The 17,120-nt window shown below is 43.2% G+C and overlaps 1 protein-coding gene across 1 annotated transcript in view; it reads right to left on the reverse strand.

Annotated features, from left to right (window-relative positions):
• Positions 1–17,120, reverse strand: part of NABP2 (nucleic acid binding protein 2) — a 57,264-nt gene that overhangs the window by 14,100 nt on the left and 26,044 nt on the right. The window contains exon 2 of the mRNA XM_029594715.1: positions 7,209–7,292. Coding sequence (XP_029450575.1) covers positions 7,209–7,292 — 84 coding nt within the window. The remainder of the gene's footprint in view (positions 1–7,208; positions 7,293–17,120) is intronic.

Below are 17,120 nucleotides of genomic sequence, written 5' to 3' on the forward strand. Positions count from 1 at the left end.
TAGTAAATAACCTCTGCCTATAAATAAGGATGGGATGTGGGTATTATTAGAGCTGATACTGGCAGGATTTGAATAATCATCTTACCCAGGGTGAATGGATATTTTCTGAAGGTAAGGCATCATGATCTTTGGACCCAATTGGGACCTGGAAGGAGGCGGAAGATACAGCGGCTGCCTGGGGCGCCAACTGAAGCCCCGGATGACACGGAGCGGGTTGTAATGATGGAAGAATAGGAGGAATGAGAGAGCTGTTAAGTGTGGAGAGAGGAGAATGAGAAGGCTAGGGGGAGGGGAGAAAAGAAGAAAAGCGTAAGGGATTGGAGAATGGAGGAGGTGGTGAGAAAGAGGACTACACCTGGGTGACATGGGGTGTGAGAAAAAGTTTAGTTGTTAAATAGGACTTGCTTTGTCTGTTTATTTTGTGTGTTAATGTATTGTTTTCTTTTTGTATTTTTGATCTTATATTATGAATGTTGTTTTTATTGAAAAATAATGGTTGAACAAATTAATAAGAACATAAGAACATGCCATACTGGGTCAGACCAAGGGTCCATCAAGCCCAGCATCCTGTTTCCAACAGTGGCCAATCCAGGTCATAAGAACCTGGCAAGTGCCCAAAAACTAAGTCTATTCCATGTAACCATTGCTAATAGCAGTGGCTATTTTCTAAGTCAACTCAATTAATAGCAGGTAATGGACTTCTCCTCCAAGAACTTATCCAATCCTTTTTTAAACACAGCTATACTAACTGCACTAACCACATCCTCTGGCAACAAATTCCAGAGTTTAATTGTGCGTTAAGTGAAAAAGTACTTTCTCCGATTAGTTTTAAATGTGCCACACGCTAACTTCATGGAGTGCCCCCTAGTTTTTCTATTATCCGAAAGAGTAAATAACTGATTCACATCTACCCGTTCTAGACCTCTCATGATTTTAAACACCTCTATCATATCCCCCCCCTCAGCCGTCTCTTCTCCAAGCTTAAAAGTCCTAACCTCTTTAGTCTTTCCTCACAGGGGAGCTGTTCCATTCCCCTTATCATTTTGGTAGCCCTTCTCTGTACCTTCTCCATCACAACTATATCTTTTTTGAGATGTGGCGACCAGAATTGTACACAGTATTCAAGATGCGGTCTCACCATGGAGCGATACAGAGGCATTACGACATTTTCCGTTTTATTCACCATTCCCTTTCTAATAATTCCCAACATTCTGTTTGCTTTTTTGACTGCCACAACACACTGAACCGATTTCAATGTGTTATCCACCATGACGCCTAGATCTCTTTCTTGGGTGGTAGCACCTAATATGGAACCTAACATTGTGTAACTATAGCATGGGTTATTTTTCCCGATATGCATCACCTTGCACTTATCCACATTAAATTTTATCTGCCATTTTGATGCCCAATTTTTCAGTCTCACAAGGTCTTCCTGCAATTTATCACAATCTGCTTGTGATTTAACTACTCTGAACAATTTTGTATCATCTGCAAATTTGATTATCCCACTCGTCTTATTTCTTTCCAGATCATTTATAAATATATTGAAAAGTAAGGGTCCCAATACAGATCCCTGAGGCACTCCACTGCCCACTCCCTTCCACTGAGAAAATTATCCATTTAATTCTACTCTGTTTCCTGTCTTTTAGCCAGTTTCCCTTTTGAAAGTTTAGCATGAGAGCCGTGGATTTGCTTACTGTCCCCCTTTCAGTCAATTCAAATTTGATCATTTTATGATCAATATTGCCAAGCGGCCCCACCACCGTTACCTCTCTCACCAAATCCTGTGTTCCACTGAGAATTAGATCTAAAATTGCTCCCTCTCTCGTCAGTTCCTGAACCAATTGCTCCATAAAGCTATCATTTATTCCATCCAGGAACGTTATCTCTCTAGCGTGACCCGATGATACATTTACCCAGTCAATATTGGGGTAATTGAAGTCTCTCATTATTACCGCACTACCAATTTGGTTAGCTTCCCTAATTTCTCTTAGCATTTCACTGTCAGTCTCACCATCTTGACCAGGTGGAAGGTAGTATATTCCTATCAATATAGTCTTCCCCGACACACAAGGGATTTCTACCCATAAAGATTCAATTGTGCATTTAGTCTCATGCAGGATGTTTATCCTGTTGGACTCTATGTCATCCCAGACATAAAGCGCCACACCACCTCCTGGGTGCTCCTCTCTGTCTTTGCGATATAATTTGTACCCCAATATAGCACTGTCCCATTGGTTATCCTCCTTCCACCATGTCTCTGAGATGCCAATGAAGCCTGTCATCATTCACTGCTATACATTCTAATTCTCCCATCTTACTTCTTAGACTTCTGGCATTAGCATACAAACATTTCAAAGTTTGTTTTTTGTTTGTATTTTCATTCTGCTTTTTAATTGATAGGGATAAGTTAGAATTTTTCTTAGCTCAGGTGAGTTTTTAGTTACAGGTACTTGGACTACTTTTCTTATTATTGGAATTTCACTGTCAGGATGCCCTAATTCTAATGCATCATTAGTATCCTTTGAAGATACCTCTCTCCGAACCATGCGCTGCTGAGCGACTGTCGACTTCCTCCTTTGTTCTAGTTTAAAAGCTGCTCTATCTCCTTTTTAAAGGTTAGCGCCAGCAGTCTGGTTCCACCCTGGTTAAGGTGGAGCCCATCCCTTCGGAAGAGATTCCCCCTTCCCCAAAGGGTTCCCCAGGTCCTAACAAAACTGAATCCCTCTTCCTTGCAGCATCATCTCATCCACGCATTGAGACTCCGGAGCTCTGCCTGCCTCTGGGGACCTGCGCGTGGAACAGGGAGCATTTCAGAGAATGCTACCCTGGAGGTTCTGGATTTAAGCTTTCTACCTAAGAGCCTAAATTTGGCTTCCAGAGCCTCCCTCCCACATTTTCCTATGTCATTGGTGCCCACATGTACCACGACAGCCGGCTCCTCCCCAGCACTGTCTAAAATCCTATCTAAGTGACACGTGAGGTTCACTACCTTCGCACCAGGTAGGCATGTTACCAGGCGATCTTCACGCCCACCAGCCACCCAGCTATCTACATTCCTAATAATTGAATCACCAACAATGATGGCCGACCTAACCCTTCCCTCCTGGGCAGTAGGTCTTGGGGAGATATCCTCGGTGCGAAAGGACAATGCATCACCTGGAGAGTAGGTCCTTGCTACAGGATCCTTTCCTGCTGCACCCGGTTGATGCTCTCCAATCATGAGACCTTCTTCCTCCAAGGCAGCACCAGGGCTGCCAGTCTGATGTTGGGACTTGGCTACTATGTCCCTGAAGGTCTCATCTATTTCTCACATGACAAGCAAGATGGTAGTCCTCACATATGGGTGACATCACAGGATGGAGCCCAATCACTGAAAACTTCTATCAAAGTTCCAGAACTTTGACTGGCCCCTACTGGGCATGCCCAGCATGGCACTAACCCTGCAGCCAGAAGGGGCTCCCCTTCAGTCTTCTTTTTTCCGTGCAGCAGTAGCCTCGCGGTTAAGGAACTTTATAGAGATTCCTGACAGGAATTTTCCTCACGGAATTATTAAAAGTTAATTTGCCCCACAGGGGTCCCCCTGTTAACTTTTTTCAAGCTGCGGTACTCCGGTAAGTTTCTACCCATTTTCCGACGATTACAGTCGAGTTTGGCCTACTGGCCATCGACCGTACCACAGCTCGATTTTTTTCTATGGCCGCTTACCAACTTTATATGACCCAATATAATAGGGTCATTTTTAAGCAGATGCAGCACCTGACAGACTCCATGCCTCAGCCACTTCAAGAACAGCTACAAACCCTACTTAATAAGGGTTTTAAGGCAGGCAAACATGAGATCATATCATCTTAGGACATATTTGACACTGCAACCAGGGTATCTGCAGCTGCTATTTCAGTAAGACGATGGGCCTGGCTCAAATCTTCAGACCTTCGACCTGAAGTCCAGGACAGATTGTCCGACCTCCCCTGTGTCAGAGACAATCTGTTTGGAGAGCAGATTCAAAAGACAGTGGCTGAATTAAAGGACCATCACGAGACCTTAAGACAGCTTTCTTTGATACCTTCGGACTACTCTTCCAAACAGCCCTTCCGGAAGGACTCTAAAAAGTCTTTCTTCCGTCCGAAGAAGTCCTAACCGCCACCAACCAGATCCCGTTCTACGAGATCACGAGAGGTCTTGAACGAGTAGATGTGAATTGGTTATTTACACTTTCAAATAACAGAAGGACTAGGGGGCATTCCATGAAGTTAGCAAGTAGCACATTTAAGACTAATCAGAGAAAATTATTTTTCACTCAACGCACAATAAAGCTCTGGAATTTGTTGCCACAGGATGTGGTTAGTGCAGTTAGTGTAGCTGGGTTCAAAAAAGGTTTGGATAAGTTCTTAGAGGAGAAGTCCATTAACTGCTATTAATCAAGTTGACTTAGGGAATGGTCTCTGCTATTACTGGCATCAGTAGCATGGAAACTTCTTGGTGTTTGGGTACTTGCCTGTTTCTTGTAGCCTGGTTTTTGCCACTGTTGGAAACAGGATGCTGGGCTTGATGGACCCTTGGTCTGACCCAGCAAGGCAATTTCTTATGTTCTTACTAAGGAATTGATACACTGCAGCCTTTCATTATTCTAAATTGTAACAAATAAAAGATGGTGGTAACATGATCATAACAGGGCTGGATTAAGCTGTATGCATTCATAGACAATGGGGGAGGGGGAGGAGGAGGAGAAGGGGGAAGGGTAAGATCCCATCTGTCCAAATCCTTTTCTCAGGCATTCCCCAGCTCTCCCTCTCTCACCATTAAGTTGTGGCACCGGCTCTGATGGCAGCAGCACAGACCACAACGAAAAATCAGCACGAGGCCTTCCACAGCCCTTTCGTGCTGATGGACCCTTCGGCGCTCTGCCCCCCTTCTCCTGCTTGGGGCTTCTTGTTACCAGGGAAACCCACACAAGGGGTGGGACAGGGTGCTGTGCCGTGCCACGGGGTCCATCAGTGTGAAGGCCCCGTACTGGTTTTTCTTGTGGTCTGTGCTGCTGCCGCAAGAGAAGGAACCCAATGGAGTGGCAGCAGACAGAGGATTTAGACATAGGCAGCAGCGGTGATGCTTCAGTGGCTATCAAAATTTAGCACTGGAGGCTGATGGCTATGTTGCACATTCCTAAATGCAGGTCTAAACAGTAATAGTGTTAAATAAAAAAAACATTTAATAAGAGTTTTCTAGTTTGTGGTATCGTGCGTTGTGCACAGGGTGAAGGTGCACTTTTTCACTTGGCCAAAGGATCCAAACTGCCTGGCTATAGCTTCTGTCTCTCTTCTCCATCTCTTTCCAGCTGTCTCTCTGAAATGGTCTCGGTCTCTCCCCTCCATCACTACCTTTTCATTTCTCTCCATCTCTCCTCAATTTTTGTTTCTTTTTTCTCCACCCTCCAGCTCTTTTATTATATTATATTATTTATTTATTAAAACTGGGATCACGTGTCTCGTGTCCTTACAAACATCAAAGCCTAGTACAGGACTATAAAAACCATACCCCCTCCCCCCCAAACCCCAACCCCAGTCCCTCAGCTTCCTTTCCCCTTCTCAGCCTTCATCTCTTTTTTTCTGTTCCTCTCTTCATCCTCTCATCTCCACCCATCTCCTATATAGCCGAGCCTAGTTTTTCACTACTTCCTGCCAGCCTGTTTCCTCCCTTCTCCTCTCTTCTCGTTTCCTTTGCTTTCCTCTCCTCCAGATATATCAGGCTTCTCTGCTCTTGCTCAGCCTGAACTACCTTCTCTCTATATCTCCATTTGTCTACTTCATGTCTCATTCCTCCCATCTGTCCCTGCCTTCCATCATCCCCCCCTCATCTCTACCTTCTTTTCTATCCTTCCACCTCTCCTCCCACCTTCCCCATTCCATTCACTCCCTCATTCCTTCTCCTTCCCCATTCCACCGGCGTCTCCCCCATCCTCATTCCTCCATCTTTAGACTTCCCTTCTCCATGTCTCTCTCTTCTCCACCCAGTGCAATCCCTAGACCTCTCCTAATTCCCCAGCTCCATCCCATGCCCTCTCGTCCCTCTCCCCACCCAGATCCTACCTGGATCCTACCCAGATCCTACCTGGGCCCCTTTCCTCTCCCAACATCATCCTTGGTTCTCTCTTCCGTCTCTTGATCCTTTTCCTCTCCCCTCCATCATTCTGCAGTCCTCTGGTACGTTTCCCGGCCCTCCTCTGACTCTTTTTTTTCGCTCCCCTTCAAGATCTGCAGTTCTCCAGCAGCTCCCCCTTTGCTCCCCTTCCAGACCTCACCCCAGGTGGAAGAAGGAGAGCGGAACGTCATCTCTGCTATGCTCTTCCTGTCTTCTTGATTTGAACAATGCAAGATCTACAGAGCCCATATGCAAACTGCAAGACAGGAAGAGCTCAATAGATGCAGCTGCCAGTGGGAGGCGGCTAAAAAACCCCCACACTCCTCCTGCTACTCGGGGCAGGAAGAGGGGGGGGGGGGGTGACATGAAGGGAAAGAGAAGATACATTAGCTATTGGAGGGCCCTGGATTTGGAGATGGCATAGAAAGGTGGGCAGAAGATGGCCAGGATCGGGAAAGGGGGCAGCGCCTGTATTGCCAGCTATAGGGTTAAAGTGCAGTGAATACAATTTTCAGAACACTTTTGCCCTCCTTCCATTTTCCGAACACTATCTCTAAAATCCAGACAGCTGGGCAACCGTAAAATGAGCTCCATGAACCCTGTAATGAAGTTGAATGTAGTACATGCCAGAAAGCAGGGGCACGCCTAAAAGCCTGTGCAATAAAGGGTTAGTCAGGGCTGAAGAGATATGCAGGACTTCTCGGCAGCATTTTTTAAACTGAGAATATGATTTCTGTTCACCTGCAGCAAATACATTTCAGCCAGAAACTGTTTTAAGTCTCATGGTGGGGGGATTTTCATTGATTCCCCCCCCCCCATGTCAGAAATTACCAGAGAAATGAAACTGATATACATGGTAACTCCAGAAAAATACAAAAGCAAAATAAATGACAATGCAAAGAAGCCTCCAAGTTGCAACTTTTGTAATTCAACCGCAGACCCACTTCTGTTGTGGCCCTGTTCAGAGCCCCATGTGAATCCCCCTATAACTGTGAGGAACCCAGAAGCAACTCCCTTCCTAAACCTTCACATCTCAGGTACTTGCCTGTTTCCAACACAATAAAAATTACATTTAAATTTTTCAAGCCGGGCTTCACATCTTTCACAAACGTCTCCGTCGTCATCATAGACTCCGATAGCCACCCGCTGATCAACTGCAGAAAAATGGGAACAAATGTCAAAAAAAAAAAAAGTTAACAAATAGTAAAAAAAAAGTTAACAAATAGTAATATTCTCAAGACCCAACTTCCTAGAGAGTAATCTCTTTTTCTGCTTTCTCCTTCCAGGGCTTTTCTGGCCTAGTTGCTGCCTGGTTCTCCAATTACCTGTCTAACCACTCTTCCAGGGTCCTTCTGAACAATTCCTACCTGGTCCCATGCCCTACTGCTGCTGATGTTTCTTGCACTCTTCTAGGCACGCACTCCCACTAAAAGGCCACTACTGGGATTCTGCGCACTCACTCTGCACGTGTAATCCCTGGAGAAGAATCTATCATCCAATGTCTAAGACGCTCTCTTCCAGTCCAAACAAAAACTGACACCATTCTTGATCAATATTCATTAACTACTGCTATTAAATATTTCCAAAGTGCTACAAGGTATATAAGCAGCACTATACAGATACACATAAGAGACAGTGCCTGTTCTGAGGAGCTTACATTTTAATCAAGACAGAAAACAAATTGGGGAGAATCCGAAAAAATGATGATTTAAAGTCTCAAGGTGAGCTAATAGGTGCAAATTAACTGACTGGCTATATGTTTGTATGAATTTATTTCATAGTTTTAATAATTGGTTCTTGTATTAGAAACCTGCTTTTCGCAGCGAAGAGGATAGGGACTGGCAGAAGTCTATATTTAATATATTGCCTGTGGAGCTTGCTGTTACCTCCCAAGGGCCAATATATCCCACTTCTGAAGCAAAGGGGGATAGTCTGGAGCTGCTGGATGAAAGCATTCTGGAAAACGCAGGCTTAGCCTGATGATGCCTTCTACTACAAAAGCTATCAACGAGTCGGTAATTGCACCGAGACTCAATCCACGGTGCCTGTTCTGGTTACCCAAATGTTAGGCTGAAAGTCGGAAGGTTCTTCTTCCATTTAGAAATCTAGTCCCTTTTCCTCCTGCTGCTAAATTTGAATGGATTATTTCTGATAAATAAGGCTGGGGTGTTGGCACTGAAAAAAAAAAGTGAAAATTTGGAAACCTGAGTAAGACAAAGAGGAAAGCTAAGCATAGAGAAAATTTGCACCTCATAGTAGCCAAGCTTTGTATTTAATCATTTTTACTGGCAACAAGACAACCCCCTCTACAAAACACATCAATTGACAGATAAAGAACCAGAAGGAAAATATAAATGCTTCCCTCACATTTCCAACCTGTCAGGAAGAAGTTTTACTTTAAACCCCATCAAGTCATTCCCCAGCTCATAAAGTTGATTAACTTAAATAATAAAACCAAAGCAGAAAACATGACCTAAATAGTAAGTTTAAAGCAAAATCTCTGCTAATATACTTTCATTTCTTATTTGGAAACCTTCAATATTTGCTCCATTATAGGTTTATTTATTTATTTATTTTTAATTTTTATATACCGAGGTTCTTATAGAGACCACAAATCACTCCGGTTTACATATAACGATAAACTGCCCAACAGAGATAAGGGGCTTTACATAGAACAGTGGCACATATGGAACAATATAACTGGATGACAATTTAACATAATGATAATAAATAATATAGTATAGTTTAACATTGTAATTAATAAAATTATGTAATATAATCTGTATAATTTAACTATTTAACTTGGATATAGTGACATATTAACCATGCCAGATATAAATAATAAGATAAAATGAATTTTTGAACTTAGAAATTGTAGTCCAGTTGCAGAGGAAAATATAAATACTAAGATTAATTTTTAGAACTCAAAGATTGTTGTCCAGTTGCAGAGACCTGAAGGTAGGACTTGGTATGGTGACCATAATTAGGGGATACTTCTTATTTGGGAAGACTTTCCGTCTTGGTAGGATTGTGAGTCTGGGAAGGCTTGTTGGAAAAGAAGAGTCTTTAGTCTTTTTTTGAACTCTTGATGATTGGGTTCAAGTCTTAGATTTGGGGGGAGCATGTTCCACTGGTGGGGCCTGCTAAGGATAGCGCTCTTTTGCTCAGAGATGATTTTACTTGTTGGGCATGCAGTGTTCCTTTGTAAGCGCTTCTGATTGGTCTAGAAGATGTGTGCGGTTGGAGTTGAAAGCTTAACGTGATGGGAGCTATTTTGTTTGTCGCTTTGTGGATGATTGTGAGTACCTTATAGAGTATCCTTTGTTTAATGGGAAGCCAATGTAGGTTACTAAGGATTGGGGTGATGTGATCTTTTTTGTTAGTGCTTGTTAGAATTCTGGCAGCAGAATTCTGTACCATCTGTAATGGTTTGATCGTGTTGTTGGGTAGACCTAATATTCAAGAAAGGGCTCTGAATGGCCTCCACTATTTCTCTGCTTTTGCCACAAACCAGTCAATTTGTCATTAAATAGACAGACCATATTCTTTATGTTCATGTCTAGGAAGTAGATATATTGGGCTTCTGCCAAGTTGTGCCAATTTCACATCTAGCTGCAATCAGTAGCTAAGTAACTAGCTTGTCTTTAGGGCAAGTTATGTCTTCTTCTAATGCACCCGCCAGGGTCCCATGGCAGCTTAACTTTAACTGCTATCCAAATGAATTCCTGGACATTTTTCACAAAAGGGAACTATTTTATTACAACTCTACCATGTATGTAGGATGGTTCCTACTCCCCCAAGCTCATGCTAACATTAATTCATTCTTACATTTTTCACATATTCCACCTGTAATAAACCTATAACTAATCTTTACCAGAGATGTTGAGATACTTGTCTTATGCACCAATAATTTCCCATTGAACCTCAGATAATGATCTTCCCAACTCTTGCTCCCAGGTCTGTATATGGCTGACTTTATTCTTAAGAGGTTAGTCACATATCCCATATAACCAGGAGATTATAATAAATGTGGTAACACAAAGAAATTAAGAATATGAATACACCTTTTATTAATATACTTTTAACCTCTTTTTGTTTGACAGTGAGAGAGAGTGATAATAATCAGATTGGGGTATACCATATTTTTCTCTCAAATATGAAAAACTTGTTATGTCTTCATTTGAAATAAATTGGCCCCAGATATATCTCCTCCCAGTTTCCCAGCTAATATATTCTCCCGCTAGCAACCTTGAAGGAAAAGCTATGTTAAATCTCATCTGATTGTAGAGGAAATATTCCTTGATAATTCCAAGCTCTGCTTCAAAGTAGTCCATAGTTGAAAAGCAAGTCTTGTGAAGGGCTGTGAATTGCTTTGATCATCCTGACTCTTAGGAATCCATATTAAGCATCTTACAAAGAAACCACCCCCGTGTACTGCTGTTTTGATTTAATCCAGGATTTCGCTTTATAGACTAGCCTCCATTCAACCACTTCCCAGCATCTCTCGGAAAATTAAGAACTCCCAATCCTCCTTGATTTATGGGTTCATATAGTGTGGTTCTTGTCATTGGAGGTGGCCTGCATTTCCAAATGTAATCAAAAAATCTTGCTGTGAAAATGTTTTAACCTCTCTATTGAGATTGCTCTAAACAACACCTGAAATAAATAGCAGAATCTGGGCAATATATTCATCTTGACTGCAGCTACATGTCCAAGCCAAGATAAATTATATTCATACCATCTAGATAATTCTGTCATCAACAAGCTAAATAAAGGCAGATAATTAGCCTCACATAACTTACTATTTTACTTGTCACTTGTACTCCCAAGTATTTAATGCTCTTTTGCCCAACGAAATGGAAAAGCAAGTTTGCTTACCATAAACGGTATTTCCCGTAGATAGCAGGATGAATTAGCCATGCTGTCTGGGAGCGCCCCCTGGTGGCTCGAGGCGGGAACTTCTCTTAGAATGTGCAGAGCTTTGCTCATGCATGCCTGCGCGGTACCTTCCCGCGTGACTGCCTGCATTGCCTCAGTTTGTTATAAAGCAAAGAGAAGAGGAGAACTATAAAGGTAGAGTAAGAGCAGGCAGAAGAAAGAAGACTGTGCAGGCAAGAGGGTGGGGATGCATGGCTAATTCATCCTGCTATCTACGGAAAACGTCATTTACGGTAAGCAAACTTGCTTTTTTCCCCGCAGATAAGCAGGCTGAATTAGCCATGCTATCTAGGAGCCCCCAGCCAGGGAAACGAAAGAGTCGCATGTCTGAGCAGGAATGCTATGTATGTCTGGATATGTGCAGGATCATGTGTGCAGCAGATCCCTGAAGCTGGTGGATAGTCTTAAGAATTAGTAGCGAGACAGTATTTCCTGCCCCATGGTCGCATCCGAACTGGCATGTTGTTGGAAGCAGTAGTGAGATGTGAAGGTATGTAGCGATGACCACTTAACAGCCTTGCATATATCCCGAACTGGCACCTGCCGAAGGTGGGCAATTGAAGTAGCTATGGCTCTCAGTTGGTGCGCTTTGACCTTTGATTCTAGCTGATCCGATTTGGTAAAATAACAGAAAAAGATGCATAGAGTCAACCAGTTCACTAGTTTCCGTTTGGTTACTGGTAATCCCAGAGCATTCAGGTTGAAGGAGAGAAACAGCTATGAATGTCTGTTTGGTGCGCCCTTTTGCAATCCAACATGTGTAGCAAAATTTCTCGGCTGGATGCATGTGGCTTAGGAAAGAACGTCGGCAACATTATCGTTTGATTCAAATGAAAAGCCGAAACTACTTTCGGAAGGAAGGAAGGGCAGATGGGTCCACAAGGTGACCTTGTCATGGTAGAATTACAAATAAGGCGAGTAGTGAACTAGTGCCTGAAGTTCACCTACTCGTCTCGCCAAAGTTATTGCTACTAGGAATAATAATTTCCATGTGAGAAACTTTAAGGAAGAAGTTTGCATTGGCTCAAATGGTGGAAGCATTAGTGTCTCCAGAACTACGTTCAAGTCCCAAGGGACTTGAGATCGGAGGACGAAGCCTCAAGGCACCTTTCATGAAGTGAGATATGAGGGGGGTGCATGGATATGGCGGCTCCTTGGACAGAAGGGTGGTATGCTGCTATGGCACTGAGGTGTACTCTGATAAACAAACCTGCTAGCCCTGAGATGTATAGCAAATGTAGGTATTTAAGTAATTGTTCTGGTGAGGATTGAAATAGGTCGAGCGACACTGACATACACCAGCGACAGTATCCATGCCATTTAGCTGCGGAATTTTTCCTCATGGATGGTCTTCGTTGAGGAGATGAGGATGTCCTGAATCTCCATTGGGATAAGAATATGGCTCAGTACTTCCCTTTCGATCTCCATGCTGGCAGATGAAGGGAGTCTTGCATGGGATGTAACAACGTTCCCTCCTCTTGTGTTAGAAAGTTCGCCATGCGAGGAGGAGGGATCGGAGGGTGTATTGAGAGGTGCATGAGGTAGGCATACCACGGCTGCCTGGGCCATGCTGGTGCTATGAGGATGAGATCTGACTCATCCGCGATGCATTTCTGGATCACCCGAGCGATTAACAGGATTGGAGGGAATGCATATAACAGGCCCTCCAGCCATGTGAGCAGAAAAGCGTCCTGAGCCACTCTTCGACCGCTCGAATACAGAGAGCAAAACTCTGGCAGATTTGTATTTCATTCATTGGCAAAGAGATCCATACGGGGCTTACCCCATCTCTGGAATAGGGAGGCTGCCACATCCTGATGTAGTTCCCATTCGTGGGGGGTGAAAGATCTGGCTGAGGCGGTCGGCTTCCATATTTTTTATTCCCGGCAGGTATGTGGCCTACAATTGTATCGAGTGAGCTATAAAACATAACAAAGATGGTGTCTACCTTTTCTATGTATCTGGAGTACTAGAGATCCTCTGGAGGTGATGTTGGTTAGGGTGGATCTTCTGGGGGGTCCGATGCTATACCTGAAGTTCCCAGAGGAGGAGGAGGAGAACACCCTGGGTCTCCACTTGGTTTAGAGGTTGGCGGGCTTAACTGTATAACCAGCTCTTCATCTTCTGACATCCCTGGAGCTGGGAAGAAGGGGCAGAATGCTCTGACCCCCCTGCTGTCGGGGTAGCGGGGGCTGCGGGTACAGAGTAGACACTAGTGTGTCAAAGGTGGTCTGAAGAATCCCAGTTCTCCGAGTCATTGTTTGAGAGGCTGCACCCTGTAAAGTCTGGAAGGCGGATGAGGCTGTTCTTTTCTTCTTGGTTGGCAGAGGGCCCTCCAAGTCTGCCCTGGGAGATCTACCCCTCTTTTGCTTTGGGCCAGTCGAACGTTCCCTATTTCTGCTGTTCCTGTTCGAAGCCGAGGAAGAAGATCAGCCAGAAATGCATGGAGCATCCCCTTCAGAAGCACCCGAGCCCTCCAGATCAGAGAGAGTGAAGGCTATTGGAGGGTCCCTAGATCTGTGGGAACTTCCCCTAGCAGAATCTTGCGACGCATGACACTCACGCATCAAATGCGTCAACACCACATGGTGGGATTTGCCCTGCCTTCATTTGCTTCGAATAAAAAAGCAGCAAGGAAGGTTGCTTAATAAAGCAGTGAGAGCAAAAGTACACAATAAGCAACCAAATGTCCGATCTTATACAACTTTATTGTGTAGAAACAATGTATGCAAATGAGCCCGACTCCAGCCGAGTTTCGCCCTCTTTCAATAGGGCTGCATCAGGGGTATTTGCATGTATAGATATTCTATCCTCATCAATGTTGTATATATGAACAAAGGGCATTGCAAGAATGCTCCAGTCTGTGCAGTGCAAGAATCAATTTTTTCAGAGATAACACTCCGGACCTCAGTAGTGCACAAATGCTGTGGTCACTTTCAGAGCGAATTCAAAGTACTTGTATCTATACATGCAAATACCCCTGATGCAGCCCTATTGAAAGAGGGCGAAACTCAGCTGGAGTCAGGCTCATTTGCATACATTGTTTCTACACAATAAAGTTGCATAAGATCGGACATTTGGTTGCTTATTGTGTACTTTCATTTGCTTCGACACATGCGTCAGTGCAGATGTGTCGTTGCCTTCAAAGTTTGTCTCGGCACCGGATGTGTCGGTGTGGTGGACTTCTGCTTGGCCTGCGTTGGATGACGCTGTGCGTCGGTTGACTCGCTTCGGCCATCTCCATGCGTCAGATAGATGCCTCAGCTCTGCGCCGGTCCTCCTGAATGAGTGTCGTGGACGACGCACTGGGCGCAGGGACCAGTTTTCCACTCCGCTCCATGACGTCTGAGGCTGTGGGGGCTTGTGGAAGTTTCCCACCTCCGGTCCTGTCTCTAGTCTCCTTCAGGGCTTTTAAGCCCTGGGACTTACTGTTAGACAGCTCCAAGGAGGATGCCCGCTTCCTCTCATCTGGCCTCCTGGGTTCTCAGCCTGGAGAAGACTATGTGAAACACTAGATGAGACACTATAAGAGCCCGACAGGGCCTGCTCAGACTCTTGAAGCTTAACGATTTTAGCGGCCCTCTGGCGCTGGTCCCATGGAGACACTGAAAAGTGCTGTTTGGGGCTCACCGAGAGAGGTGAGGAGAAGAATAGAGAAAGAAAAAAATCAAAGAGGCGAGAGTGAAGAACTCACGGCCGTTAGCTGAGCTGGAAAGGCTAAAACTGAGGCAATGCAGGCAGTCATGTGGGAAGGTAACGTGCAGGCGGTGCAGGAGCAAAGCTCTGCACATTCTTAAGAGAAGTTCCCGCCTTGGGCCGCCAGGGGGCGCTCCCAGACAGCATGGCTAGTTCAGCCTGCTTATCTGCAGGAAAAAATATAATTTCAAGGCATTCAGTATTATCTCTGAGTTTGACACTCAGAGCTTCTGACATATGCAGATTTATTTTAAAGCCAGACACTTGCCGAAATCTTCACAGTTTCTTCACGAGAATTTGTATGGAAACAATTGATTTATAGTGAATAAAATATAATCAGCAAAGAGAGCAATCTTATAAAATATCTCCATTTGAAAAGGTTTTGCTTTCTGTAGCAATTGGGGCATAAAGACCCCATGGACTCTGCTGAACGCCTTCTCCGCATTGACAGCTAGTAACTGTCAGCATTTTCCCCTCCCTTGGCTTCCCAAACTATATTAAAGATTCTACGCATGTTGTCAGAAGCCTGGTATCTGGAATGAACCATGCCTGATCAGGATTGATCATCTATGGAAAAACTGTTTGACAGCCTATTAACAAAAATTTTGGCTATTAGGCATTCCAGATTTTCTGGTTCTATTCATAGAGTAAAGAAAACTAACCAGGGCCAGTGCAAGCATATCTGGCACTCTAGGTGAACCTTTGGTTATTCACAGACTCCCCCACCACTGGTACAGTGGCTCCAGCACAGCACTCCCTTCTTTGACGGTATTGACTCTGGTATAGCACCCTTCTAGACCTCATACTGGGAGGATTTTTCCTCCCTCAAAATATTGGTGCTCTAGTTAGCCTAATGGAAGCAACGGCCCAGAAACCAACTACTATTACAATTGAGTTGGACAGTGAGGTGAGTGGACCCACTAATTGGTGTCTAACATTTTTTTTTTTTTAAATAAAAATCCAGATACAAAACCATCCAATCCCAGAGCTTTCCCAGATTTTAATTGCCCTTAAGACCTCTTGTTCTGAAATTCTGCTATTCAGTTATATCCTTATCTTTTCTGGTATTTTGGGGAATTTTTCTGGATTCCAAGTGTTCTATCTTATTTTCAGTAATATCATCATCTCATATGTACAGAGATTTATGAAAGGTCATAAGTTCCTTCATTACCATATATAAGAGATCTTGTAGAGTCTGATTTTTGAAATACCCATTTCATTTGCTTGAGACCACAGTGTTAATCCTAACAGTTTACTACCTTTCTTTCTGCATTCATCATATTGCTGATTTATTCTCTGTAATTGGACAGTAATCTTTTCTGCATAGATTGCATTTAAAATCCTCCTAGCAGTCTCCAACTTACATAAGTCTTTGACGCTATTTTTTACAGTGTATTTCAAGTTGTTTGGTTTAGCTCAGATCCTTATTTCTCTTTGCTTTTTTTTTATATATATAAACAGTGCACCAAGAAGTTGCTACAGAACACCACCTTGAGATGGTCCCATATTATTGCCTTTGTGTACTTCATCATTATCATTTAATGTTAGATATTCTTTTATTTCCTCTATCTTCCATAGTATCTTTTCATTCCTAAGAAGAGCTTCATTAAATCTTCTGAATTTTTGCCCTTCCTGTATCTGCAATCCTAAAACCTCCAACCAAACTGAGGTATGATCTGACCACAAGATACTCTCACTTCTATACTACGTGATTGCTTGCAATACATTCTTATGAACCAATACTAAATTAATACAAGAATAAGAATTATGTACTTTTGAGTAAAATATGTTGCCTCTGTGATCTATGTAACTCCCTCTAAACATCTGTGATTCCTAAATCCTGTATTAAATTGTTTTGGCTTAATTATGCGTCCTTTCAAGGAATGGAAGATGCTGGATGAATTAGCAACCCAGGGTGAAACTTAAGTTAAAATCTCCTCCCATCAAAAAAATATTCCATAAATGATGCCAATTCAGAAGAGATCTTCTCTCAAAAATGACTCTGATTTCTCTTTGGAGCATATATGTTAGCTATGATCAGAACATTACTATTCAATCTGAGTTTCAAAAAGATGTATCTTCCTCTTATCCTTTTTTTTTTTTTTATAATTTTATTTTTATTCCATTTCACTTTATTTTACACAAACAATTTGTGAGAGAAACCGGCAGTATAATAGGAAAATAATGTAACCTAATACAAACATCCTCCTCTACAACTCACAAAGTTAATACCCCTATTATTATAGGAAATCTTGGGGGGTGGATTTAATAATACTGTGAGCGAATAACAGGAAATAAGCAAAAGGAAAAACTGAGATGGCCTATTCTTGCCTATCTGCACTGATTTT

This window comes from Rhinatrema bivittatum, chromosome 3, assembly GCF_901001135.1.
Source record: "Rhinatrema bivittatum chromosome 3, aRhiBiv1.1, whole genome shotgun sequence".
NCBI lineage: Eukaryota > Metazoa > Chordata > Amphibia > Gymnophiona > Rhinatrematidae > Rhinatrema > Rhinatrema bivittatum.